Source organism: Coregonus clupeaformis, unplaced genomic scaffold, assembly GCF_020615455.1.
Source record: "Coregonus clupeaformis isolate EN_2021a unplaced genomic scaffold, ASM2061545v1 scaf1289, whole genome shotgun sequence".
NCBI lineage: Eukaryota > Metazoa > Chordata > Actinopteri > Salmoniformes > Salmonidae > Coregonus > Coregonus clupeaformis.
Window position 1 is genome coordinate 20,001 of NW_025534743.1, and position 27,484 is coordinate 47,484.

The following is a 27,484-nucleotide window of genomic DNA, read 5'->3' on the forward strand; positions in this document are numbered from 1 at the left end:
GACAACCTAGCGCGAGCCCGCGAACCCCTGACCCCCCAGCCCTCATGCTATCAGCTCACATTAACTCCCACACAGAGTGATGCCATTATTTTGCTCCAGAGACTCTATTGACACAGAGGATTTAAAGCCCATGTGCCTGTGGCCCCATTCCTTTCATACTCATGCTAGCCCCCCTCTCTGGGGCCCTAATGGCCGCCCTCTTTCCTATTAACAAGCTGCTTTAAGGTGAAGCTGGGCGGAGAGACGCAACATGTGGAGCTATACGTTTTGCGCTGCGGCCATTTTAGTTTTTCCATAGGTGGATATACTTTGTGTGCAAACTTTTGGCATGTGCAAACACACACACGCTCACAGGCAAGCACGTACACACACACACACACACTTTTTCAAATTGCGCTTCTCATCTGAGGCCCACGTGTGTCATTAGCGAATTCCAGCCTGGCAGCTCCTGCGGTCTGCACTTTTTACAGCTCCACAATAAGAGAGAACAGAACAGGCTGCTAGCGAGGAGCGGGATCAGACAGACATTTACAGCCTCTACTCTTCCCTGTAATAACACAGATAAACTCATAGAGGAGAAAGAGGAAGGAGCACTATGGGGAAAATCCAGATTTGAGAGAAATGCGTGGCAGTCCAAATGCCGATTAGTTCTCCAGTCCTTGCATTAACTGAAACAGTGCAAATCCTTCATTGGCATCAAATGCATGACACAAAAGTGGGTTATATTGACTCCTAACTATGCAACGTGTTCACAGTACACCCATTTTCACTACAATTGATATGACACAAGCATTCTTTCAGGATGTCGCTGTTCATCGTGCATTGAGGTCAATGGATTTGTGCAGGTGCTGTGCAGGTATATCTCCAATGTAGATTGATACCATTTGCTATGTGCTGTGTACCATTTCTGACCTAATCCAATGTAGAAATGTATTACATTCTGAAACAGCTTTAGCCTCACCTTACCATGTCATCGCTCCTCACTAAGAGCTTGTGTGAGAGAGGGGGAGAGAGGGGGAGAGAGGGGGAGAGAGGAATGTAAACTTTCTGTGGAATTTAGAAAGGGGGGTACAAACTAAAGGTTATCAATTTGTTTAGTTACGGCTTGAAGAACAAAAAGCGCTGTGTGTGTCTGTCTGTGTGTGTGTGTGTGTGTGTGTGTGTGTGTGCGTGCGTGTGTGTGCGCGCGTGCGTGCGTGTGTGTGCGCACGTTTCCTTCAGGATGTCAAAGTGTGTATTATTCATTATTGTTTTGGCTGACCTGAGCCTCCTGAGCCTTGTCCGTTAAACTGAACGTTCCAGTTGGATTTTCTATAGTTCTCTCTGATCAGTTTCAGTTGGATTTTCTATAGTTCTCTCTGATCAGTTTCAGTTGGATTTTCTATAGTTCTCTCTGATCAGTTTCAGTTGGATTTTCTATAGTTCTCTCTGATCAGTTTCAGTTGGATTTTCTATAGTTCTCTCTGATCAGTTTCAGTTGGATTTTCTATAGTTCTCGCTGATCAGTTTCAGTTGGATTTTCTATAGTTCGCTCTGATCAGTTTCAGTTGGATTTTCTATAGTTCTCTCTGATCAGTTTCAGTTGGATTTTCTATAGTTCTCTCTGATCAGTTTCAGTCAAAGATTCAGAGACCATAATATCAGTTCTAGTAACATTCATCACTAGAGTTCCTGTTTGTTGACTGTCATCATCCAATAAATACATCAAGGGAGAGAGAGAGAGAGAGAGAGAGAGAGAGAGAGAGAGAGAGAGAGAGAGAGAGAGAGAGAGAGAGAGAGGGAGAGAGACAGAGAGAGAGGGGGGAGAGAGAGAAAGAGAGAGAGAGAAATAGAGAAATAGAATGACTAGAACGGTAATTCTCTAGTTCTATGAAGGGGGCAGGACCAATTGTTATGGTATAATCTGATATAGTATTATTCTTATGTCATAGTGTGTTACAGCCAATCATATCACTGAACAAACTGAGACATTACAGACTGTATATTGATTTCAAAGTTATATAGAATAACAGCTGTAGCTGATGCCTTGTTATTCTTAGTGGCTAGACAGAGAGAGAGAGAGAGAGAAGAGAGAGAGAGAGAGAGAGAGAGAGAGACAGAGAGTGACAGAGAGGGAGAGAGAGAGAGAGAGAGAGAGAGAGAGAGAGAGAGAGAGAGAGAGAGAGAGAGAGAGAGACAGAGACAGAGAGAGAGAGAGAATCTGGCAGCAATTATTGTGTTCTGCAACCATTTAACCCAACCACCCTTTAACAGCTCTGTTTACCAATTAGATAAGTAGCTTTTGTTATTGCATTTTCAAAATCACCCTCTCTTAGTGCCAATCTCATGGAAACACCCCAAACACCCTCGTCCTTCTCTCCTTGTCTCTCCTCTTCACCCTCCAAACTATGAGAATGTGAGAGATGCGTTGGTACTAACAACTCATGGTGGTGGACATCTAGTTGATTTTGATGTACTTATGAATATCGGTTGGATGTACTTTTGATGTACTATTCTTCAAACCCATTGGAAGTCATCCTATTTTAGTTTACTGAACACTGTGAATCATGTATTCAACCATTTTGAGATACAACCATTTTGAAACTAGTCATTTACTGAAGGATATGATCAGATGATATATTGTCCACTGTGCTGATATGACTGCAATTCACATGAATTAATGGACGATAAGTGCTAATGAACATGTTATAACAGATTATTAATAAGTAGGAGTTTTTCCTGGTCGGGTCACGTGGCAGGTAAAACTCCTGGCTCTTCTACTTATGAGGCTCTTGCACGAAGACGTGATACCAAAAAAGAAGTACCACTCCAAGTTCAGAGGTCAGACAAGCCGTTTCCTGCCGGCTCCCCACAGGCTCCTGAACCTCCGTCTCTAACCACCACAGTACCACATAGACATTTCTTCTCCTTTCTTTCTTTCTTTCTTTCTTTCTTTCTTTCTTTCTTTCTTTCTTTCTTTCTTTCTTTCTTTCTTTCTTTCTTTCTTTCTTTCGTTCTTTCTTTATTTCTATCAGTACTGGATAAATGAACTCGTTTTGCAGTTAGCTCTGACTGTGTAGGAAACTCCTGCCAACCTCCACCAGCATGGAGGAAAAAAAGAAATGGAGGAAGGGAAAGAGAGAGAGAGAGAGAGTGAGAGAGAGAGAGAGAGAGAGAGAGGAAGAAAGAGAGAAGTGTGAGGGACAGAGGGAGGGAGCGATAGAGAGAGAGAGAGAGGGAGAGAGAGAAGTGTGAGGGAGCGAGGGAGAGAGATTGAGAGAGAGAGAAGTGGGAGGGAGCGAGGGAGAGAGATTGAGAGAGAAGTGTGAGGGAGCGAGGGAGAGAGAATGAGAGAGAGAAGTGTGAGGGAAAGAGAGAGATTGAGAGAGAGAGAGAAGTGTGAGGGAGAGAGAGAGAGAGATTGAGAAAGAGAGAGAAGTGTGAGGGAGCGAGAGAGAGAGATTGAGAGAGAGAGAAGTGTGAGAGAGCGAGGGAGAGAGATTGAGAGAGAGAGAAGTGTGAGGGAGAAAGAGAGAGAGATTGAGAGAGAGAGAGAAGTGTGAGGGAGCGAGAGAGAGATTGAGAGAGAGAGAGAATTGTGAGGGAGCGAGAGAGTGAGATTGAGAGAGAAAGAAGTGTGAGGAGAGAGAGTGATTGAGAGAGAGAGAAGTGTGAGGGAACGAGGGAACGAGGGAGAGAGATTGAGAGAGAGAGAGAGAGAGAGAGAGACCCTGCCAACCATAGCCAGCACCAAAAAAAAAAAAAAAAGTGGGAGAGACTTGAGAGTGAGAGAGAAAAAAAGAGAGACGGAGGGAGGGAGGGAGGGAGGGAGACCCATGTCTCTCATCCTGTGCCAAGGATTAGATTCCCCTCCAGTTATTAGACTCTTCCACTGCGCTGACAGAGAAGAGGGGGAGAAGGGGGGGAGCTAGGGAACCAGGGACGACAGGGGAGGATAGAATTCAGCCACAGACAACAACCTTGACAAACCCAGTCTCTCCATTATTTATGACTGGGCAGTCAAGAGATGTTTCGTTCGATTAAAGTTCCTCGAATTTCCGAAAGCCTAGAAAATCTCAAATGTCCTGCTCCCTCTGGGCACCCCTGCCTGGCTGTCTAGTGGTACGGCCCGGACCTGTGTTTTTGGAGACAACTATCATTACAGGGCAACTTCCATCTAGCAGGGCCACATTTAGGTTGGCGTCAGGGATATCTCTGCCATCAGAAGACTGTATCATCAGTCAGACATGTACATCACAGACTACAACAGGGCCTGCTGGCTGCCAGTGAGTTGTGCTTGTGATTTTTTTTGTTCATTGGAAAATGCATTGAAGCAAAAGATTGAGAGTTATGGCAACAAAGGCACACTCAGTGCTCTCTCTGTGTGTGTAGCCTCTGTACTGTGTGGGTCAGTATGGATCTCTGTAAAGATGGGTGGACTAGAGTGCATTCAACATAATATCTGCTGAACCATCCTTCCTTCCTTCCTTCCTTCCTTCCTTCCTTCCTTCCTTCCTTCCTTCCTTCCTTCCTTCCTTCCTTCCTTCCTTCCTTCCTTAGAAGTGGTTTCCTAAGAATAAGGGCGAGGGCCAAAACAATAACACTGCCTAGACACTTCAACCAATCACTGAAGAGAAAACATAACACGTCGTGTCAACAAGGCGGAGGGCAGAGAAGCAACAGAGGCCCAGCTGAGAGTGGTGGCCAGGAGGAGGGTTATTAGTCCTACAGTATGTACTGTATGACAGCAGTATGTACTGTATGACAGCAGTATGTACTGTATGACAGCAGTATGTACTGTATGACAGCAGTCTTTAGAAAAGGAGGACAGAAAGCAGCCAGTTTCTTCTGTTTCCTTTACTTTAACATCAAAGGGTGCTAAGGAGAGGGCGGAGCAAACAGAGACGGTCAACTCCTCTATGTAGCCAGAGGAACACACACTCCCATCTACAACAGCGACAAAGAAATAGAATGACTAGAACAGTAATTCTCTAGTGCTATGAAGGGGGCAGGACCAATTATTATGGTATAATCTGATATAGCATTATTCTTATGTCATACTGTGTTACAGCCAATCATATCACTGAACAAACTGAGACATTACAGACTGTATATTGATTTCAAAGTTATATAGAATAACAGCTGTAGCTGATGCTTTGTTATCCTTAGTGGCTAGAGAGAGAGAGTCAGAGAGAGAGAGAGAGAGAGAGAGAGAGAGAGAGAGTCAGAGAGAGAGAGAGAGAGAGAGAGAGAGAGAGAGAGAGAGAGAGACAGAGAGAGACAGAGAGAGAGAGAGAGTAGTGGAGGTGGCTGAGGGCCAGGGCAGTTGGGCAGGGGACAGGCTGAGACCCCCACCCTACACATTCCTGGACAACCCCTCTTCCCTAACACTTCCTACTCTGGTCAGTTAAGGGGAGGGGGAGACGGACGTCTCACAGTCTCTCTCTCACATGGTTTTCAGTTAGACTCCAAATGAAAGTAAGGTACCTGTCCAGAAACAACCTCTAAAGTAGGGGTGTCAAACTCATTCTGCCCCTGGGGCCACATTTGGTCATCAACGAGGTCTGGAGGACCGCACTGAAAATGGGTATTATTTCCTCGCTGTCAAAATTAGCAAAAAATTATCCTCTATCCATCCTTTTGGGAATTTTCGATGCTCCCTGACTTTCTAGCTTTCATTTCGGTCATTATTAGCAAGCTGGACACAGTCAAGAAACTGTATGAATGTAGGTCCATTACCATTTCTACACAGTAGAATTTGGTTTAGTCATTTGAAAGTACATTGAGCAAATTTTTACTCCAACCCCCCCGGGACGGATTGGACCCCCGCGAGGGCCGGGTCCTTGGTATTTGTGTTCTGGAAGGATTGGAAAGACTAAAACGACAACCTTGAGGCTGAAAAAGTCTAAAGTCAGACTTAACAAAAAGGTTAGCATAAATAACAAAATGAAAGATATTGCTGCTGCACAGGCCTCCAGTTTCTGCTGTTCCGTGTTCCTTAAAGAAGGACCTAGTACAAGTTTACAGGACAGTCCTTCAGGCTCACAAACGGATGTGGTTTCAGATGAATCACTTGGAGACACGACGTTCATTGAAAGCTCTTGGTGTCACAGTAAGTTACAGTCAGAGCTGTATCTGCTTACGTCTCCATCTTAAAGTGGAGTTGTCATGAGGAGAGGAGCCTCTGTTTGACTACTACACCCACCTATCGATCTGGCCCAGGCATGAGAAAAATGTCTCCCGTCAGCATGATGTCTCAAGTAGCCTCTTTCCATCACAACATGCAGCGTAGGAACACACACACTTACTGCACGGACACACACACACACACACACGCACGCACACACTGACGAAAGCAATAGCACGCGTAAGCAGACACACACGTACACACACGCATACACACACACCACGCCGTATGTCTCTAGGGCGCAAACACACACAGTCAACACAACAACAACACGGCTAGTTAGTATTTCCTTAAACAAGGCAAACGGAACTTCTCTCAAACAAACAGAACTTCACCAACCGTTCCTGCAAAACGCACACGCGACAATTTCCAACAATTCATAAAGTCATTGCCTGTCAACATCTGCAAATAATCTTTAGGTTCAACAGCATGGCAGGGATCCATTAGGCAAATTGCGAGTTGGCAAAAACTCTGAGGGAACGATGGAAAGCCACAGCCAGTCCTGTAATTTAAACCTTATTTTAAATTGCGACAGCCTGACTACATGGAGGGAGGAGAGCGGGAGAGAGAAGGAGAGTGGGAGAGAGGAGAGAAAAGGAGAGGGAGGGAGAGAGAGAGAGAGGGAGAGAGAGAGAAACTGAGTAAAAAAGGGAGTAACATACAGAGAAATGGGGAAAACATGCAAATAGAGAAATAAATGCAACATGACACACCAAACCAGGATCTCCATTCCTTGTCTGTCGACCACAACATTCTCAGTAATTGTCTTGTAGCTTCGAGACTTCCTACCCTACACCGGAAAGGAGGGGTCTGTATCTTACAGGCGTGTAGGTTCGAGACTTCCTACCCTACACTTGAAAGGAGGGGTCTGTGCCTTACAGACGATTTCACAAGCTCACCATTGCCGGTTTTTAATCAAGTTTTTCCAAAGTGCCTAGACTCTGGAAATATCACTATGTTTTTCCATTGCTTTGAGAAATCCACCAATGTGCTACTTCAACAAAAAATTGTAGAAATGTACAGTAACCAGCAAACGCCAAACGGTAGCTTGGAAACACTGAGAATTGGAGGCCCCTTACACTTCGGTGTTGTGATGCAAAAATTATAGCAAAATGTATAGCGCATAGAATTAAAAAGGTATTGTCTGGCATTATTCATTCTAATCAGACAGGCTTTTTACATGGACGATACATTGGAGATAATATAAGGCAAGTACTGGAAACATTAGAACACTATAAAAAATCTGGGAAACCAGGCCTGCTATTCATAACTGACTTTGAAAAGGCTTTAGATAAAGTACGACTGGAGTTTATATGTAATCTTCGTAAATGATATCATAGGTAGGACTGGTGGAGTTATGTCGCACATGCAGCTAAATGGAAATGTCTGCTCTACCCAAAATTACAACCATCTAATTGCAGCATTACAGCAAAAATGGAAGAGGAAAGTGGAAGGGGGAAAAAGTAAGGAACTTGTCTGTCGGCCTTGCATTAAAGACCATAATTGGTTAAAGAAAATTGTGATAAATAAAAAAGTATACCAGTTTCATTTAAGGACAAAAAAATTGACAGCCGTGCCATATAGATTGCAAAATAGTTGGGATGAGATTTTTGACGTACCGATTCCATGGCACATGGTTTATGAACTGATATGCAAACAACGCCAGATTCAAAACGTATAATTTTTCAATTTAAATTATACAAAATTCTTGCAACTGTCACGATCGTCCAATGAGGGAGACCAAAGCGCAGCGCGTTGAGCGAACATGACTTTATTATATTAAAGTATAGAACACCAAAACAACAAACAATGACGATACGTGAAGTCCACAGTGACAAAGACTGATACGGAACAAAAACCCACAACCACAAGGTGAAAACACACAGTTTAAATATGGCTCCCAATCAGAGATAACGAGCCGACGGCTGACACTCGTTACCTCCGATTGGGAGTCATTTGAACAACCAAATACAACAACCTAGAAATAGACACAACAGAACTACCAACATAGAAATAAACACATAGAATGCACACACCCTGGCTCAACATAATGAGTCCCAGAGCCAGGGTGTGACAGTACCCCCCCCTAAAGGCGCGGACTGCGACCGCGCCTCAATACGGGCTAAACAAGGGAGGGCTGGGCGGGCATACCTCCTCGGCGGTGGCTCTGGCTCCGGCCTTGATCCCCACCTCCTCTGCAACCCCCCAAAGTACCCCTGGTCCTGTCTAGCCCCGCTGGCCGGAGCCGGACTGACGACACGCGCCCCTGGCTTGGTGCGTGGAGGACGAACGGGCCTTACCAGGCTGACGACGCGCACCACTGCCTTGGCGCGGGGAGCAGGAATGGGCCGGACCGGGCTGACGAGCGCACCCTTGACTTGGTGCGGAGAGCGGGACCCGGGCCGGACAGGGCTGACGCAAACGCACCACAGACTTGGTGCGGGGAGCAGGAACGGGCCGGACAGGGCCGACGAAACGCACCCTAGGCTTGATGCGTGGAGCCGGAACGGGCCTCCCCAGGCTGACGACTCGCATCCCTGGCTTGGTGCGAGTAGCAGGAGTGGGCTGGATCAGGCTGACGGCTCGCACCCTTGGCTTGGTGCGAGTAGCAGGGACGAGCTGAACCAGGCTGACGACTCGCACCCTTGGCTTGGTGCGAGTAGCAGGAACGGGCTGGACCAGGCCGACGACTCGTACCCCTGGCTTGGTGCGAGTGGCAGGAACAGGCCGGACCGGGCTGGCGACGCGCACCGTAGGTTTGGTGCGAGTGGCAGGAACAGGCCGGGTCGGGCTGGCGACGCGCACCGTAGACTTGGTGCGGGTGGCAGGAACAGGCCGGACCGGGCTGGCGACGCGCACCGTAGGTTTGGTGCGAGTGGCAGGAACAGGCCGGGTCGGGCTGGCGACGCGCACCGTAGACTTGGTGCGGGTGGCAGGAACAGGCCGGACCGGGCTGGCGACGCGCACCGTAGGTTTGGTGCGAGTGGCAGGAACAGGCCGGGTCGGGCTGGCGACGCACACCGTAGGTTTAGTGCGTGGAGCAGGAACAGGCCGGGCTGGGCTGGCGACGCACACCGTAGGTTCTGTGCGTGGAGCAGGAACAGGCCGGGCTGGGCTGGCGACGCACACCGTAGGCTTGATGCGAGAAGCAGGAACAGGCCGGGCTGGGCTGGCGACGTACACCGTAGGCTTAGTACGTGGAGCAGGAACAGGCCGGGCTGGGCTGGCGACGCACACCGTAGGCTTGATGCGAGAAGCAGGAACAGGCCGGGCTGGGCTGGCGACGTACACCGTAGGCTTAGTACGTGGAGCAGGAACAGGCCGGGCTGGGCTGGCGACGCACACCGTAGGCTTGATGCGAGAAGCAGGAACAGGCCGGGCTGGGCTGGCGACGTACACCGTAGGCTTAGTACGTGGAGCAGGAACCGGCCGGGCTGGACTGGCGACGCACACCGTGGGCTTGGTGCGTGGAGTAGGAACAGGCCGGTCCGTACTGGGAACACACACCACTGGCCTTAACCGGGGATCAGGAACGGGCCGGACCGGACTGGTAACACACCTCAGTCTCTCACGCCGTGCCTCAACTGCTTCCCTCCCTCTACTCGCCAATGGCTGCCGTAATCCGGTAGCCTTCTCTCCACGTCTCCCTGTGGCAGCCTCCTGCTGCCCAGCCGCCGCCATGTGCCCCCCAAAAAACTTTTTGGGGTTGCCTCTCGTCCCTCCGACGATGGCCCTGCTGACGCCGTTGCTCCTCTCTCACCAGGGCCTTGATCCTCCCCCAAGGTCCCTTGCCCCCGAGCATGTCCTCCCAGGACCACGATTTGCCCACCTGGGCCATCGCCAGCCTCTCGATCTCCTTACCAGGCGCTTCCTCCCATGTCCAGTCTCCTTGCTCCTGGACACGCTGCTTGGTCCTTTTTAGGTGGGTTTTTCTGTCACGATCGTCCAATGAGGGAGACCAAAGCGCAGCGCGTTGAGCGAACATGACTTTATTATATTAAAGTATAGAACACCAAAACAACAAACAATGACGATACGTGAAGTCCACAGTGACAAAGACTGATACGGAACAAAAACCCACAACCACAAGGTGAAAACACACAGTTTAAATATGGCTCCCAATCAGAGATAACGAGCCGACAGCTGACACTCGTTACCTCCGATTGGGAGTCATTTGAACAACCAAATACAACAACCTAGAAATAGACACAACAGAACTACCAACATAGAAATAAACACATAGAATGCACACACCCTGGCTCAACATAATGAGTCCCAGAGCCAGGGTGTGACAGCAACCAATATAATGTTATTTATATGGGGGATACAACCTTCCCAGCTCTGCAGATTTTGCTGCGAAGAGACAGAATCATTAGATCATTTGTTTTGGTACTGTCCATATGTAGCTTGTTTTTGGTCACAGGTCCAGGAATGGCTGAAGAATTGCAATATTTACCTGGAGCTAACCCTGCAGATAGCACTACTGGGTGATCTGAAAAGTCATGGTGAATCGATCAATAATATAATAATACTTTTAGCAAAAATAAATAGTTTCAATTTACAATCTGTAGAAACAATGAGAATAGAAAGGTTCGGGGGGGGGGGGGTTTAATCAGCATCTCTACATGTATGACTTCCATTCCAGTGTCTGTTGAATTCCAACACAGGCACACCTCATTCTACTGAATTAGGTACTGATTAGGTGATCACATGAACCAAATCTTATTTAACGAGGAAATGTATAAAATCCACTGCTGTGGTCATCACTATCCTCTTGCAATAGGACCAGCTGGATGGCAAAAACAGTGCTAATAGTACCTCAAAAGTAATATGAATCAAAAAATAACTATTGACCATGCCAAAAGAGTTGAAAAGGAAAGTTTTGAGTGAGGAAAAGAAGGGTTCAATTCTGGCTTTACTGGCAGAGGGATACAGTGAGCGTCAGGTTACTTCCATCCTTAACATTTCAAAGACGGTGGTTCATAAGAACAAGGTCAAGCAGCAGACATTGGGGACAACAAAGCTACAGACTGGCAGAGGGCGAAAACGACTCTACTGACCGGGATGACCGCCAACTCATTCGAATGTCACTCAACAACCGTAGGATGACATCAAGTGACTTACAAAAAGAATGGCAAACGGCAGCTGGGGTGAAGTGCACGGCGAGGACGGTTTGAAACAGGCTCCTAGGGGCAGGGCTGAAGTCGTGCAAAGCTAGAAAAAAGCTCTTCATCAATGAGAAGCAAAGAAGACCCAGGCTGAGGTTTGTAAAAGACCATTAGGATTGGGCCGTAGAGGACTGGAGTATGTCATCTTCTCTGATGAGTCCAATTTTCAGCTTTGCCCAACACCTGGTCGTCTAATGGTTAGACGGAGACCTGGAGAGGCCTACAAGTCACAGTGTCTCGCACCCACTGTGAAATCTGGTGGAGGATCGGTGATGATCTGGGGGTGCTTCAGCAAGGCTGGAATCGGACAGATTTGTCTTTGTGAAGGACGCATGAATCAAGCCACGTACAAGGTTGTCCTGGAAGAAAACTTGCTTCCTTTTGCTCTGACATTGTTCCCCAACTCTGAGGATTGGTTTTTCCAGCAGGACAATGTGCCATGCCACACAGCCATGTCAATCAAGGTGTGGATGGAGGACCACCAGATCAAGACCCTGTCATGGCCAGCCCAATCTCCAGACCTGAACCCCATTGAAAACTTCTGGAATGTGATCAAGAGGAAGATGGATGGTCACAAGCCATCAAACAAAGCTGAGCTGCTTGAATTTTTGCGCCAGGAGTGGCATAAAGTCACCCAACATCAATGTAAAAGTCTGGTGGAGAGCATGCCAAGACGCATGAAAGCTGTTATTGAAGATCAGGGTTATTCCACCAAATATTGATTTCTGAACTCTTCCTAAGTTAAAACATTAGTATTGTGTTGTTTAAAAATGAACATGAACTTATTTTCTTTGCGTTATTCGAGGTCTGACAACACTGCATCTTTTTTGTTATTTTGACCAGTTGTCATTTTCTGCAAATAAATGCTCTAAATGACAATATTTTTATTTGGAATTTGGGAGAAATGTTGTCAGTAGTTTATAGAATAAAACAATAATGTTAATTTCACCCAAATACATACCTATAAATAGTAAAACCAGAGAAACGTATATTTTTGCAGTGGTCTCTTAATTTTTTCCAGAGCTGTATATATATATTTGCCCAAAAATATATGGGGTATTGGAAGTGATGCAGACAATGACATTGATGGAAGCTACAATCTATCTGCAATATTAAAGCTGATCTACCCCCTAAAAAAAATATTTAAAAAAATACTATAATAATAATAATGATGGGAATCACTACCAATGGAAGGGTGTGTGACAGGTTGGTCTGAGAATGACATGACATCATGAAGGTGGGCACATCTATATGCTGTGACCGCTCTAAAATGGCTTCCTTTCCTCACAGCCTTTGATTGTTGGACCACTGCTAGGTAAAAGGACTGGATAGGTTTCAGCCATACTGCTTTCACCTATCAAGTCCTTTTAAATCAGTGGTTCAAAAGTGAAAGGCATCAGCTTCCAGTTGTAAAGACCTCCTGTAGTGACGCTAGTCTAAAGGTAGTGGAAAGCAGCAGTAAACCCGAGCTGTGCTGCTAGGTCTGCTAGGTCTGGAGCTGTTTGCTCCCAGTAAAAAAGAGCAGTCATGGAAAATATTTGAGGGAATGGCAAGCGGTTAATGGGCCAGCTCTTAATGTTGAATTCCATCCTCTAATGTGTCTCAGTCATGCATAAGAGCAAGTGTCGTACGCATTCCAGGGACCACGCTATCACTCCAGGTCAAACAGAGAACCCTGAGATAGGGAGAATCATGTTTCTGTAGGGACCAGGGGTGAACAACTCTGGCCCTCGAGGATCCCAGACACTCTAGTATGCTGGTTTTAGTATGTAGTAGTACATGTTCATCTTTGACTTCTAATCAGAGATGAATTGATACCAGGGAATTCAGGTGTCGATCCATTAAGTACCATCTAAAACCAGACTATGGGCTTTAAAGACTTGATTTGTGCACCCCTGGTGTGGCTGGAAATGTGGCTGGAAATGTACCGCGTCAGTCACAGTATAGAAAACACACACAGATTTCTACAAAACCTCATCCTGACGGCGATATGTTCAAACACGTATCACCTGTAACTCTCGACCACCCCCCCTACTCCCCCTCTCTCCCCACCCTCCTCTCCCTGTTTCTGAAACACTCCGGCCCCCCTCTTCTCTTCCCAGCATTCCAGTGCCGTGCCCCCACAGTCAAAGGGCCAATTCATGGCCTGGCGCGGCTACAAGCGCAGACAGGGGCTCTGAAGCAGGATGTTGTTTGGCTGATTCCTTCTCGCACCGCTTAAACCAACAAGCCGCAAAAATATGATTTGGGAGGGTGGGCAAAGAGGAAGTTGGTCCACTCACCTAACCTCAAGACTAGAGTTCAACTCATACCCAGTCTCATTACTGTAAAGCAGTTAGCTTGGATCCAGGATAGGTCAGAGCAGTATGGAAAGCGCATGCTGCATAATTACTTTGAACTATCTGGTCTTTCTGTAGATCAGTGGATAATATAGAGAGGAAGCAAGGAGAGGAAGCCAATTCATTTTTTAGGTGCAGTCAGTTTGACATAAGTTATCTCTCAATGCAACACCAACAGCAGTAAAACATATCTTTAATGCTCTGACACTTTGAAGAAACAACACGCAAAACAAATATAGTTACCTTCGTGAAACAACGTCGAACGGTGCTACCCTGCTAATTTGCCTATTCTTAGATGGTGACCCGTTACCTTGGGTAGAAGAAAAAAAAAAGAGTTGAGCTGGTATGCTTTGCTTATGTCTCTAGTCTCCACATCAAGTTCTAAGGATCTCTTCCTTGATAGTAATCTTGTGTAGAGTGCTGAGTTAGCCTGTGTCTTGGTAGAACCCCTATGAGAGTCCTCAGCGCCGATGTTATCTCCACCATGTCAGTCAGACGGGCATTCCTGAGAGTCTCACACAAGCCACAGCCCTGGCTTTCCCATGAATGAGGCCTTAACGACAAACAGGCCTGTGACACGCGGTTTACCCTGTGTTATTTACAGACCTCAGACCGAAGGTGGAGATAGCTAGCTCGCTAGACGGCCCCCTAAAAGCCCTAAAAGCTTCCAGTTGACATTTCTATTTGTAAAGCAAGGGACATTTTGCCGTCTGTTTTCAGGGTATGTTAACTGATGGAATGATAAAGGTCTGTACAGAAGGTATGCACCACACCCTGCCTGCTGCAAGGCTTTCAAAGCAACAGAACTGTTTTCGGATTAATAAGGAGAGGAGATGATAGATTATTCAATCAGATCCTTATTTTATTTTTTCACCGTAAATCACAACCTTTTGCGAATGTAGTCAAACTGAACATTTTCAGATTATATAAAGACAAGTTATTTTACAATAATCTAATCCATAGAGTTAAACTAAACTGAGGCTAATTTAAAAAAAAGTTATGGATAGGCTGATTTAATTTTACCTTTAAACTTTGAGGTATGAAAACATTTGTATGTGCCTGCTACACTCCTTCCTTATTCCCCCCTCCTGTCATTTTATCCAGCATGGGGGCGGGGCAGTGAAGGGACCACACACACGACCTTTGGTAAATTGATCTTTCCATTTCCACTCAACTCTCCTGGCCTTCAATAGGAGAAGCCCTCATTTAGCTATCTCTGGGTCACTGGCTCTGTGTGCCTACTACAAATTACAACCAACATCAACATTGTGGATTGACAGGACTGAATGCACTCACTTTGAATCAGAAATGGCAACCTCTCCCTCTCCCCCAAAACTCCACTTTCAGCAGATTCGGAAGTAAGCTAAAAGTGTTGGAGTTTGTAGAACCAACAGTAGATAGGGAATGTGCAATGGATGATTCCTGTAAACAGTAACAAGAGAACGAAACATTTGGGGTATAAAGAGTTTGGGACGACACACAACACACTAACTAGGTGAACGACTGTGGAGGCTCATGGCGGGGTTTCCATTGGCTATAAACAAACAGTCGGGCTCTAGAGAAGTTGGACATAACGCTAGTTCACCTTTCAACACCCCACGAGCTGGGCAGGGGAGTTTGATGGAGTGAGTCTGCAGTCTCTCTCTGCACTACAAGGACCCCCAGCGTAAACAAACAGCACTCGGGTTTCAACCAGGGGGGACTGTTTCCTGCTTCAGCCAGCCCTGCTAGCCAGTCCCCCAAAGCCCCTCTCACCAGAGCTCTGCTCCACTCTGCTTTCCAAAATGCCAACCCCCTTCCACTGCTCAATTACCCAGAGGAATGGAGGGATTTGAGGGAAGAGAGAGGTAGTTGGAGAGGGGGATGGGGAGAGAGAGGGAGTGGGAGAGCACGTAGGGATCTTGTTGCAAGTTTTCATCTGACCGAAATATTTTGCAGGGGAGAAACAAGAGCAGGGAGAGAGAGAGAGAGAGAGAGAGAGAGAGAGAGAGAGAGAGAGAGAGAGAGAGAGAGAGAGAGAGAGAGAGAGAGAGAGAGAGAGAGAGAGAGAGAGAGAGAGAGAGAGAGAGAGAGAGAGAGAGAGAGAGAGAGAGACAGAGAGAGAGAGAGAGAGAGAGAGAGAACATAGCTACATTGCTGTGGCATCTAGATTGTGGGAGACCCCCTCCCTCCGACTTTCACAATAGGAGCTTTATGCGGCCCCGTCTTTGGTTGTCTTAATAGCCATTCAACAGAGGGAGTAAAGCACAACATAATAACTTAATTAACTGCAGAGTTTGCCCATTTATGCAAACATACAGACGGGGGGCCAATATACCTTAGGCTAGGAGTGTGTGTTTGGGCTGACATACTCAAGAGACTAACTGTTAACCCGTTCTAGTTTGGAGGTGAACTGATGTCCGATTACACAATCCACATAGGTAGGTGATGAAACATGGGCGAACTCCAGTGAAATATAATTTCAGAAATACGCTATTCATTGCATACAATTTACTGGTTGCGTTGACTTTTGAAAAAAATAACATTTGTGGGAGTATATTCCCTTTTTAAAGGGAAAAGTAAAAGTATAGTGGAAGTATTCCTGAGGCCCCTAATGTTAGGTTTCATCATCTGGACCTCATTTCCATAGATGGCAACAGGCAGCTAAGCTGCTTCTCTGGTCGCTGATGATGTGTCACCGAAAAGCAAGATGTCCTCCAGTCTTAGTAATGAGAGTAGACTGAGTCACCAACATGGTGCTATCAAAGTTGGGGTTACTGGTAAAAAAAATTGATTAAACCCCTGTTTTGTTTATCTACAGAAACTAGTCTTTTAAAGAGTAAACTTCACAGCGCTGACTTCAATGGCTAACAGAACAATGCAAATACAATCCTGGGGTAACTGTGATCAAATCTCACAACGACAATCCCTCCCATCCCATAAGATGAGTCCAAAATAGCTTTAAATGCAGTATAAATATTTGTGCAGTTATGCGAAATAACTGTAGTTATTTCGTTCTCAATTGGAGTTACTTTATTTGTCAATAACATGAGCATGTCCATGAATACATGTATAGTGGTCAACAACTGTCAAGGCCAATAAATAACAAGCAACCCCACCTCATAAACAAGGCATTCTGGGAATTGGGTTTCCACTTTCCAGCCCCCATGCTCCTTGTCTGCATTGACCCTGATTTACAGCTCATAACGTGTTGATACTTGCACTCTTTACTCCTCTTTACCTTTAGAGGGAGCCCTACTCCAGTGCTCTATACTTGTCTTTACCTTTCGGGGGAGCCCTACTCCAGTGCTCTATATTCCTCTTTACCTTTAGGAGGAGCCCTACTCCAGTGCTCTATACTCCTCTTTACCTTTAGGAGGAGCCCTACTCCAGTGCTCTATACTCCTCTTTACCTTTAGGGGGAGCCCTACTCCAGTGCTCTATACTCCTCTTTACCTTTAGAGGGAGCCCTACTCCAGTGCTCTATATTCCTCTTTACCTTTAGGGGGAGCCCTACTCCAGGGCTCTATACTCCTCTTTACCTTTAGGGGGAGCCCTACTCCAGTGCTCTATATTCCTCTTTACCTTTAGAGGGAGCCCTACTCCAGTGCTCTATACTCCTCTTTACCTTTAGGGGGAGCCCTACTCCAGTGCTCTATACTCCTCTTTACCTTTAGAGGGAGCCCTACTCCAGTGCTCTATACTCCTCTTTACCTTTAGGGGGAGCCCTACTCCAGTGCTCTATACTCCTCTTTACCTTTAGGAGGAGCCCTACTCCAGTGCTCTATACTCCTCTTTACCTTTAGAGGGAGCCCTACTCCAGTGCTCTATACTCCTCTTTACCTTTAGGAGGAGCCCTACTCCAGTGCTCTATACTCCTCTTTACCTTTAGGGGGAGCCCTACTCCAGCGCTCATTCTAATAAGAACTGGGTTGGATGCTTTCAGGGCAGGCACACTGTAGCAAAATGTTTCGTGACGGAAAACTGAAAGTATAATTTCTTATTGGACGATTTGAGTCAGTCCCTCCCTGTTTCAGTCTGGTTTCTTCCATTTGGTGCCTAATGAACGCAGTAGACAACGAAAGGAAAATCAGCGCTCTAATGGCTCCGGTGCAATCATTTATTTAACCACAGTTTGGACAGCTAAGCTGCCTCCATCAGGGCTTCATCTGAATACATGGCAACTGTACTCACACCCCTAGCAGATCTCTCTATCAGTAACACACTACTTCCCTATTTGATCGGAATGATTGGTTAGAAGTGAACTCTGCAAAAATAGTGCACAGCACAGCACAAACCAAACTAGACGTAAAGTAAAATCCACATCATCTACTACTGTACTCCAACAGTAAATCAACCAATACTACAACCCCATCCCAAACAAACAATCAAGGAATGAAATAAGTGTATTTTGTGTTAAACTCTGTCACTCTTTCTATCAGTGGACTGAATGCTAAATCAATAGCCCTCAATGCTAATGTTGGCCTAGCATTCTGTGTTAATAAGTCTGGAGCACTGATGCTCGTTGACAGTAGCGTCTCACCTGAGAAGAGCCTTGGCGCGACGTCGGGGGAGTGGGGGGCCACAGTTTCAGTGTACGACAGTGTTGAAAGTGTTGAATCTGATAGATCTGCAAAGGATAGAACATGACAGAGGAGTGAAATCAAGAACAGTACTCCATTGAAACGATTGTAACCATTGACTTCAGCATTAACTACTGTCCAGAGGGTGTCGTGTTGTGCCTTACTATGATGCCATGTTCCTCAAAGAGAGGACAATGAATTTCAAGCAGGAGAAAGCATGTGAATGCAGGAATAATGTACTGGCACATGACTAACTTTGAGGTAAATGACCCTACATTACAGCTCCGGTAACACTTAATTTCCCAGCACAGAATATAAGGGGTATTACCATGGTAATGAAGTGGGAACAAGGTGTAATTACTTACACTTTTTCACAACCATATAAATGTTCTATTAATAAATATATAATTATTTTTATTTTATTTTTATTTAAAAAAACTGAGCTGGGAAGTAAAAATGCTACCAAAACCCCATTAGAGTGAACCCCCCTGTGAGCTTAGCAGATATCTCTGTGTGGTTTACTGTTGATGAGGAGGAGCATGATGATTGCTGCCTGACTTACCCAGTGGCTTGTGTTCATCTGAGGGAGATAGTCGGGAGTAGGGGGGTGGTGGTGATTCTGAAATACAAAAAATATGTGTGTTAGATGCTTGATACTGTGTAGAAGTTCATGTTGATTAGGGCAGCGATGTCCAATTTTATCCGCAAAGGGCAGTGTGGATGCAGGCTTTTGATCCAGCCAAAGCAATCGATCATGTTACAGTATCTGTTACTACACTAAATAATAAGTAACATGGATTACAGGGAACACTAAAAACAGACAACAATCTGTATATGTCTGTAAAAAATAAGTGGTGGATGGGCAGATCAACACACTATTCTTCAGACAGAATTGAGAATAAAATATGAAACATTCACAACTCTGTTGAATAAGCACTTCTAATAGGTTATAACTAAAAACGTAATTACATTACCCATAACATATGTTTTGAGATCCTATTTAAACGGCTACAAATAAAGAATACAAAAGAAAAGTAGGCTACATGTTGTCAACAGGCATTGTCCATACATAAAACCAAGAAAGCTAATGGTGAACTGTCGAAATAGTTCTCTGGGAGAGAGAAACGGGCCATGGGAACAGAGTGGATATAATGGCTGCGGGTTCTTTAAGAGTGGAGGCAGTAATTGCCGGAGTACTCAGTCAGTGAGATACCCAGCTAGTCAGTCTGGCGCCAGCAGTATGCAAACTGTATATTATCACCACTCCTTCACCTAAATAGCAAGAGGGGGACCTCCTAGGGAAGGAAAAACAACCTTTCAAAGCGCTACTTCAGAGCGATCTTCAAATGGATAACGTCAAAACTAAACAAATGAATATAATTGATATCATGAACTAAAACATTGAAATGGAGGAATGTGTTGTTGAGTGCTTAGCAGAGAAAATATTTGCTGCAAATACATTATAACTCAAGCTCTCCCTTTCTCTCCCTCTCGCTCTGTGTGAGTGTGTGTGGCAATGTTGTTTTTGAGGGATAGTAGGCTAGCTACACTTCCAACAGTTGGAATTCAGTTGCGGTAATCATAAGATTCGCGAGAAAATGTTAACTCCCGCGCATTGGCTAAGCAACCAAACATTTACAACAATGCACATCAACAAAACTTCAAGGATCCAGGCATGTCTCACTTAATCGCAGAGAAGTATAACCCTGTTATAATTAATTGGCGTTGTGACTGTAAACGCGTTTTAATTTCACCTCACATTAGGTGGACACCTTCTTTGGAGTGTTTAGCGCAACCTGGCCTTCTAATGAGTCCCATCTTTCACCATCCTCCAAACTTCAGGTAGGCTGTGGGCCTACCTTTTGGGCCTCGCTATTTGAGCATTGACACGCAGTGCTTGGTTATCAAGTTTGAAAAGCATTTATAAGTGTAGCCTCACTGTGCGCACCTGTGCGCAAACCTATCCAAACATAGACCTTCAATTTATACAGACTTGATTTGTGTAGAATGGGGTAAAAGTGTGTGATTGTAACCAATCTCAGTTGTCCTACCTGGCCCACACAAGAGACTGTAGTGATAGGGGTTACAGCACACCGTTTCACTGCTGTCCAATGCCCCGAAGCTTTGACAGTGGCACAGCGCTTTGAGTTGAGTCGAGTGGTGCAGGTCAGTCCATCGGTAGAGTTTACAGAGCAGAAACGGGGGAGATGCCGAGTAGCCACCTAAACGCAGCTCCGTCTGGGGTACCAGAACACAGTCACTGGGCATCCCTCCTTTCGACTCCACCGCCTCCAACAAGGCATCCAGCGGTTTCTCCTTGAGTCTTTTCAAAAGAGCATAGGTAACGTTCTTGAGTTCTTGCTCGTCCATCGAGCCAGTGTTCCCCTCCCGCCCCATGAGGATACCTCCATCGCGGGGACTAGAGTTTCGGATACCCCGGGTCAAGACGGGGCTCCGAGGTCTAGGGTCCCTGTCTCGAAACAAACAGCAAGTAACCGTTCTACTGTCATTCTCGTGTTCTGGCTGAGAGCCTCGGTGATGGGGGACGGGGACACACATGGCATCCCCCTGACCATGGTCCGAATTGTCCCCCGGCGCCGACTCTGCGCTGTCCGTGGGGTCTGTGTTGCACACTTCGTCGAAAGTTCCCAGAGATGGCGAGGCACGGGTCACCGACCCGAGCTCCGTTTTGGGAATTTTTTCTGGGTTACTGCCACACGAACCGTTCCGAAACCCCTCGCTTCGTTTGCTTCTCCCATCTCCGCCGTCTCTGTCTGGGACTAAACGGCTTCTCCAGAGTCGCCGTACAAGACCTGAGCGTTTCGACCTGAACATACGACAATTTAGACCGTTTTGGATGTGTCGTATTGTTCCCGTCCAGGTCTGCGAGGATTCCACATGGATTTATGGTCTCCGCACAACATTAAGGTTTTGTAAACGGCGCGCACTACATGCGCAGCCGGGGGTCGTAGATTTATGACTAACTCGCAGCATTAGAATGTAATTTACGGTTGTATGTTGCATTAAACAAAGTCAAATGTAACGAGATTACACAGCTAAACAGAATGCGACATACATGCATTTACTGGACTGTTATTTCCTATAACCATATAGCCTACCAACTCAATGAAAACGTTTGTCTTTACAGAGGCTACACAATTCCCCAAGAATATCTTCCCAGCAGCAATTCCTAGGCTATACCATAATTATTCCTCCAATAACTAGGCTATACCATAATTATTCCTCCAATAACTAGGCTATACCATAATTATTCCTCCAATAACTAGGCTATACCATAATTATTCCTCCAATAACTAGGCTATACCATAATTATTCCTCCAATAACTAGGCTATAGCTACCACATGAAACGACAGCAAAAGTTTTTTTTTCTTGGACTTTGAGCACCCTTAGTTAAATCCTTCGCTTTAGAATCCTTCTGACGGCACATCGATGGAGTTGCTTTACCACGAAATAATCCCAAATAATCCTTGCCGCATTCAGATTCCCATGTTATTTTCCTCCGTAGTATACAATAATCCGTTAGCAAACCCGAAATAAAAAGTTTACATGGAGCTTTTATGCTGCTCAAACACACGGATGCAAATGTAGCTCCTCCGATTCAATGCTCAGAAGTGGTTTAAAGGAAAATTGGAATTACTTCACTGCCAGTCTCACTCTCTGCTATTCTTTTTCGGATACACTCGTCCGTACACACACTGGGGCCCCAGGAAAGCTCTGGAGCCATTGGTTGATTCCCATCATGTGCCAGTCTAGACACTTTGGCGGCTGTGAGCCGCACTGATTGTTGCGCAAACATGGTTTCAAGTTTCTTAACTCTTAAAGGCGCAACATCCACCTTTCTTCTGTCAAACTTTCAGCTCTTCCCACGAACTTTATACCACACTGAACATGTTTACTAACCTACCAAAAGATCAATGCACACGTTTATCTTAGGGAAACACTTAATGCTTAGTTACAGAAACTCGCCCATTCAGTAACATACTGTATGGAATCTGAATGATTTCTGATTTTCATTCTATAAGAGCACAATCTGCATTTGAATTGATGTCATCGAGAAGCCAGCAGATACTGGAAAAGTGTGTGCCCTGTAGGCCTATATTTTAGTGCATGTTTTGACTCCAAATACGTTGTCATTACTACCTTATTTATTACACAGGCAAAATGCCATTAATGATTTATAGGTTATAAACAACACAATAATATGTATACTCATCATAATAATCAACAAGGACCTTATTACTAAGGAACTATTTTCATGTTGTTATTATTATTACTATCATTATCATCATTGTTATAATTAGGCTATTATCATAATTACTATTGCTATGGATACAAGTATTTCACTGTTCTTTCATTAAAGGGTTAATGCCTTTTCAAGTGCAGTTAAAGAAGGCATAGCCCCGCCCCATTATATATTGATATAGTTCAGAGTAGCAGTTAAAATGCCATAGCCCGCCCCATTATATATTGATATAGTTCAGAGTATCAGTTAAAATGCCATAGCCCGCCCCATTATATATTGATATAGTTCAGAGTAGCAGTTAAGAAGCCATAGCCCCGTCCCATTGCATATTATTATATTGATATAGTTCAGAGTAGCAATTAAGAAGCCATAGCACCAGTGGCGGCTGGCCGATAGAGGGCGCTAGGGCGCCGCCCCCTTAAATAAAATTATTTGAAAAAATAAAATAAAAAATAAATAAAAATAATAATAATAATAATAAAAACATCAGTATGTCAATATTTGTGTGTTTGAAATATGGAATGCACACAGTAATATGTGTAAGATATGATAGAAAATCATATTCGCAACCTTTCCTCTGCCTGTCAAACGCCTCGTCAGCTCTGGGCGATACAGAAAGTGCCCCGAGGAGGCGGGTCTACGTAGCAGTTAAGCCAATTGCTAATTTAAGATATGAATGTATGACATAAAATGTAGCTAATCAGCGATTTTAATTCGAATCCAAGGAGGGCGATTATTTTATCGCCCCAAGCTCGCCCCTGATAAAATAAGGACCGGGCTCCAGTGGCGCCATTTTTACTAGACGACAATGGCGAGCGCAAACGTTACTCCTCCAAGACCCAACCCTAACTCGGTGAAATCTCTCCTCCAAGATCCGTTTGAGAGGAGAACTTTGTCAGAGAAAGTTCGGGTGAAAGAGCTGGGCCCAGATCAACCTGACCTCTCAATCAGACAGCAGGCTAGCGAGAAAGGGAAGCAGTATATGCGCGGCTTCTCCCGTAGCTGGTACACCAGGAAGGCTTGGCTAGCTGGGTGCACTGATGCTAATGCTTTATTTTGCTTTCCGTGCTTGCTTTTTAAAACGACGGGGTCAGATTCAGCATGGACAGGTACCGGAGTGAGGGATATGAAGCACCTGTCAGAGAAGGTAAAGAAACATGAGAACACCAGGGCACACATGGACAACTCTGTAAAACTAGCTGTATTAGGAAGGGTGAACATTGCTACGCAGCTGGATGACGGCCACAGGATTGCGGTGAGGAAACACAATGAGGAGGTGGATAAAAACAGGCACATTCTATCCAAAATTATCGATTGTGTGAAGTTCTGTGGGGCTTTTGAGTTGGCCTTGCGTGGGCACGAGGAGACTGACTCCTCGGACAACCCCAGCATTTTCCGGGGCTTAGTGGATTTTGTTGCCTCCCTCGACAGTGTGCTGGAGGAGCACCTGAAGACAGCTACCGTTTTTAAGGGCACGTCAAAGACGATACAGAACGAGCTGTTGGACTGTATGCTGTCAGTGCTTAAGGATTACATCCTGGAGGAAGTAAAGAGTGCTGATTTTATCGCCATTCAAGCTGACGAGACGACTGACGTTTCCACCCACTGCCAGTTGGTGCTTGTGATACGCTACATCGATGCTAAAAGTAACGTCCAAGAGCGTTTTTGAGTTCATTTTGATCGAGAACGCAACCGCCGACACCATCGCTACAGCGCTGCTGGAGAGGCTCAGCACCATACTCTCACATGGACAAAAGGCCAAACTTATTGCCCAGGCTTACGACGGAGCAAGTGTGATGAGGGGAGCCACCGGCGGAGTGCAGCGTAAAATAGTGGATGTGTACGAAAATGCGCACTACGTCCACTGCTATGCACATCAGCTGAACCTCATCATGCAGCAGGCTACTTCACGCATCCCCAGGATCGGCACTTTCTTTTCCGACCTTGCAGGATTTTCTGCTTTCTTCTCCAGGTCTCCCAAGCGAACCACCGTGCTTGACGAAGTGGTTGCGCATAGACTCCCCAGAGCCTCTACAACACGGTGGAACTTCCACAGTCGCGCTGTAAACACTGTGTACGAGTACAGGGATGACCTCCTAACGTGTTTCCAGACCATCAGAGACTCTGGGAACTTTGATGCCCCGACTGTCAGAGAGGCGGGGGGCTTTGTGAGGATGCTCGAAGACGAGGCTTTCTGTTTTTTCCTGGCACTGTTCCACAAGATCATGCCAAATGTGGACATGCTTTTCAGCCAGCTGCAGAAGAGGAACATCGACCCTGTCTTCATTAAAGCACTTGTCCAGAGGTTCACAGACAGCATGCTAACAATCAGGTAAATAACTATATTTACTATTGGCTGATAAAGATGTTGTTAGAAAGATGAATAGTTCACTTACAACAGTTTAAAAGCCTAAATGTGTCTGGTCATCAAAGTGAGTGATTATCATAGAGCCGTCACAATTATATTTGTTTTAGTATTTTAAAAGGAAAGAGAAGACACAATCAGACGTTGATAATAATGCAGGAAAGTACTACACAGTTTGTAATAATTATTCAGGTGTCCACCAGGTCAATTTCTAGAAGAGGCCTAGTTGTTATTGAAGATTAACTTTATTGCTAAGTGCACAGCAGAACAAAATGATGTTGCATCCCTCTCACAAATGTAATAGAAAAAGGCTTTAAAACGTAATAACATCAGTTAATTATGTACATCACAGGTTAAAAGCAGTTACTAGACATAGTTTGTGTGTATATACACACTATCTGTCTGTCTGTCTGTCTGTCTATATATATATATATATATATATATATATATATATATATATATATATATATAAAAGTCACTGGTTGTGTGTTGAGGGGGAATTACAGTGAGTTAAGAAGTCTGATTGCAAGTTATCAAATTAAACTTTATTTTTTGGACCCAGGGCCTCAATTCCCTCTTTGTGTGGGGACAGCGCATCTGACGAGCAGCAACAGCCCATCAAGCGACGGAGGATGCTGGGACCAGGAGAACAACAGAGGTTGGCTATAGAGGTAAGTTGTGATGTAATTGTCAGTGTTTCCCCCTAGAACTTTTTTTCAGGCCTGGTAGTATGTAGCCAAAACCCTGAACAATCAGCACCTTGGTAATCATATACTTGAGTTGGACATAGGCATGTGTCAGTCAGGATCACTTGCATCAAAATAGCTTAATTGCAAATTAAAGCTGATGATGTATCTTTTACAGGTATGTGATACCATCCTGAGTCATGCCAAAGAGAGGTTCTCCTTCACCCAGCACCTCATCAGCGCAACACTATTGCACGGAGAGTTGTTCCCACAACACAGTGTGAAGTTCCCGATACAGCGCTTGAAACAACCGTGGAGGCGTACCCCATGTTGAACAAGGCCAAGCTCAAAACCGAACTGTCCCTCATCTATGAGAACAGTGAGTTCAAGGCTTGTAGTGGTGCAGTGCCCCTGTACCAGTTCTTCATGGAGAACAACCTTCAGAGCACTTTCACAGAGACTGCCAGCCTCCTCAAGATCCTCATCACCACACCCATGACAACTGCTGAGTCAGAAAGGTGCTTCTCTACACTGAAAAGGATCAAGACCTTCCTGAGAAACAGCATGACACAGGATCGCCTGAACGCTCTGGCCATGCTCTCCATGGAGAAGAAACTTGTCAGGGACATTCCTGACTTTAATCAAAGGGTCATTGAGAGGTTTGCCACTCAGAAGGACAGACGGGCAAAATTCCTGTACAAATAAGATGACAGACACACACACACAGAGCAGCTCTGGCCGCATGTTTCTTTGTATATAGTTGACCTTAGCATAAAAAAATCCAGTTATATATGGTACTCTAGAAAGTCTTAATAGTGTCTTTGCTAATATTACTGTATATATGTTGTTTTGTATCAATTAATTGTTGCAGTTCTGGAGCACATTAACAATTAGTCACATTTAGTATGATCATAAAATACTGTATGCTATTCTTCCAGTCAAAGGTTTGAGTTCATCCACTTGATATCCATTTCTATATTATACATCCTTTTATACAGTGTAAGATTTCCTATAAACTTTATAATAATTTCATGTTATTGTCCACTTTCCACTCTGTTCTGACAGCATGCCTGTTGCGTTGCCTGTTTACTACCAATGGTGAAAAGTTCACTTTAAATGCAAATGAAAGGCTTGGGTTTGTGTAATATGTTTTTGTGTAAGAATGCCTCAACTTTTTAATATTGGCATTAAATAATTACTGAATGTTTCACTGAGCACTGCTGTCCTGCAGTTTGTGTTAAAATATATCGCGATGGTTACAGGAAAAAAAAAGTATGGCACAGCCCCACCGAGAATATTTTTCACCAGCCGCCACTGCATAGCACTGCCCCATTATATAGTGATATAGCTCAAAGTAGTCTTGTAGCAAAAGACTCATGGGGCCAATTGCAACCATTGAAAGCCACCAGATTATGGCCAGCTGATCTATCGTTAAACCATCAATACACGCTAAAATCACCTGCACAGCTGATCTCAATTGCAACCAACGTAGAGAGCAATAGTAATGGTGTCTTTCTGTAGGCATTAACTCCACCATGACTTGATGGCCAACGCCTATGGAGAAATTATATACGTTTTGGGATAAACGCCGAAAATAAGGAATGTGGTAAACACAGGTTTAGGAGATAGTATACCAGGGATCATCATCTAGATTCACCCGCTGACCGATTTTTTTCTTGAGCGGATGGTCAGGGGGCTGGAACATAATTACAAATAATTTGTAGACAGCAAATTGACCGCAAGAAGCCCAAACAGCAGCTAACGGGGATCCATAATAAATACAAATATAAAAACAGATATAATATTTCACTAAAACATTATAATTTCAAACCTTACTTACATTTGTATACGATCACATACAGTATACAGTATCTCTCTATTATGCGTGGGAATACTTTGGAACAGATTTCCTAAATTAAAATCACCTGGAGCT

The 27,484-nt window shown here is 45.0% G+C and overlaps 1 protein-coding gene across 3 annotated transcripts in view; it reads right to left on the reverse strand.

The window, feature by feature from the left end:
• The window catches only part of LOC121571430 (mothers against decapentaplegic homolog 6-like), a 25,099-nt gene extending 3,102 nt beyond the window's left edge, over positions 1–21,997 (reverse strand). For all 3 annotated transcript variants that reach the window (XR_006659428.1, XM_045217959.1, XM_045217958.1), the window contains exons 1-3: positions 20,287–21,997; positions 18,798–18,854; positions 18,196–18,282 (exon numbers count right to left, since the gene is read on the reverse strand). Coding sequence is in view for 2 of the 3 variants with exons in the window: in XM_045217959.1 (XP_045073894.1) it covers positions 18,196–18,282; positions 18,798–18,854; positions 20,287–21,070 (928 nt within the window). In the remaining variant the exon portion in view is untranslated. The remainder of the gene's footprint in view (positions 1–18,195; positions 18,283–18,797; positions 18,855–20,286) is intronic.
• Between the last annotated feature and the right edge of the window lie 5,487 nt (positions 21,998–27,484).